Below are 1,334 nucleotides of genomic sequence, written 5' to 3' on the forward strand. Positions count from 1 at the left end.
ATACTATAAGGAAATGTGTCCACCTATTAGACAATAACCTATAGAGGCAAAACCTTGCAACTTGCAAATTCCCTAAGAACAACCCTTTTTGATAATGTAGTTTACCCTCATTCAACTAAGGCGCAACCTTTACAATCTTCTAGACTAGCGGATGAGGAGATAAGCCATGTTATATGCAAATGTGTTCCCAGTGAGGCAATTTACAACCTAGGGAGGCAATGGGTTGCGTTGCAAAATGGTACAGGCCCCTGTGCAATATCACATCTTCAAATACTCTCGAGGTCCGTGCATCTCCAATGAAAACTTGTGTTCTACCCATGTATTTTTGTTGGTTATCTTTTCAGCACAGGGATTTTCTTTCTGTGGGATGATTTTTCCATATAGCAAAGATGCAAGGAATTATGGAAAAAGTAATCCAATGGCTCGTTTGTAGAATCATATTTTATAAATTGACATTCTGACAGCAATTGTTTAGTCTTAATACTAGCAAATTTTGATAAATACACATTGTAGATTTTAAACTTGCAATCCATAGAATTACTATGGCAATAACCAAACATGCTGCACTATATACTGTGCTTATGAAATAAAAAATAATAGAATGAGGTTCTTTCATAGCTGCTTTAAAATCTATACACAATGCAATATTGAAGATAGTTCTAACAAGTCAAGGATAAGTAATTGCTTGTGCCTGGCAACTCTGCTTATACTCTACAGTCCTTTTTCCGCCAAAGATTATCATATCAGAAAATAATTATAAATACACACTGACTAAATCTCAAGACACTAGACAATTTCTCCACAGTCGTTTGGATACAAAAAAGAAGTACCAACATGCAATTTTGTAATTTTTCTCGCAGGTATCAAATTCTCCATAGCATCTCCTGAAGCCAATTACGGTTTGCAATGGAACTTGCAGTTAACATAGGAATTTGAACGCTAACAATAATACCCCATATTTAATAACCAAAATAAGGGAGGAGAAGAGAAATCACGTTGAGATTAGGTTGCTGAGGATCCTCATCAAGAATCGCAAAAACGTCCCCAATATCCATCGAGAAATCATTGAGATAGTCATCATCGTTGATCGCTCCATCGGAATCGAACAGCATCGTGCCTTGAGGATTGCCCGCTGCATCGGCGCTCATCATCGCTAAATTTCATAAGAAAGGGAGATAGAGGGCAGAAGAGAATTGATGTTGCCTTAAATCAAAAACCCTAGATTTTTCCGCGTCAATTGGAAACCCTAGTGGGAGAAGGATTTGGGGATGAAGGAGAAAAGGAAAAGGGCGATGGAGGAGAAAAAGGGTTAAAAAAAGAAGGAAACAGGAAAG

General features: G+C 37.6%; 1 protein-coding gene across 3 annotated transcripts in view; it reads right to left on the reverse strand.

The window, feature by feature from the left end:
• Positions 1–1,328, reverse strand: part of LOC109834200 (helicase-like transcription factor CHR28) — a 21,224-nt gene extending 19,896 nt beyond the window's left edge. For all 3 annotated transcript variants that reach the window (XR_002245498.1, XM_020402144.1, XM_020402145.1), the window contains exon 1: positions 996–1,328. Coding sequence is in view for 2 of the 3 variants with exons in the window: in XM_020402144.1 (XP_020257733.1) it covers positions 996–1,151 (156 nt within the window). In the remaining variant the exon portion in view is untranslated. The remainder of the gene's footprint in view (positions 1–995) is intronic.

Source organism: Asparagus officinalis, chromosome 3 (genome assembly GCF_001876935.1).
Source record: "Asparagus officinalis chromosome 3, Aspof.V1, whole genome shotgun sequence".
Taxonomy (NCBI): domain Eukaryota; kingdom Viridiplantae; phylum Streptophyta; class Magnoliopsida; order Asparagales; family Asparagaceae; genus Asparagus; species Asparagus officinalis.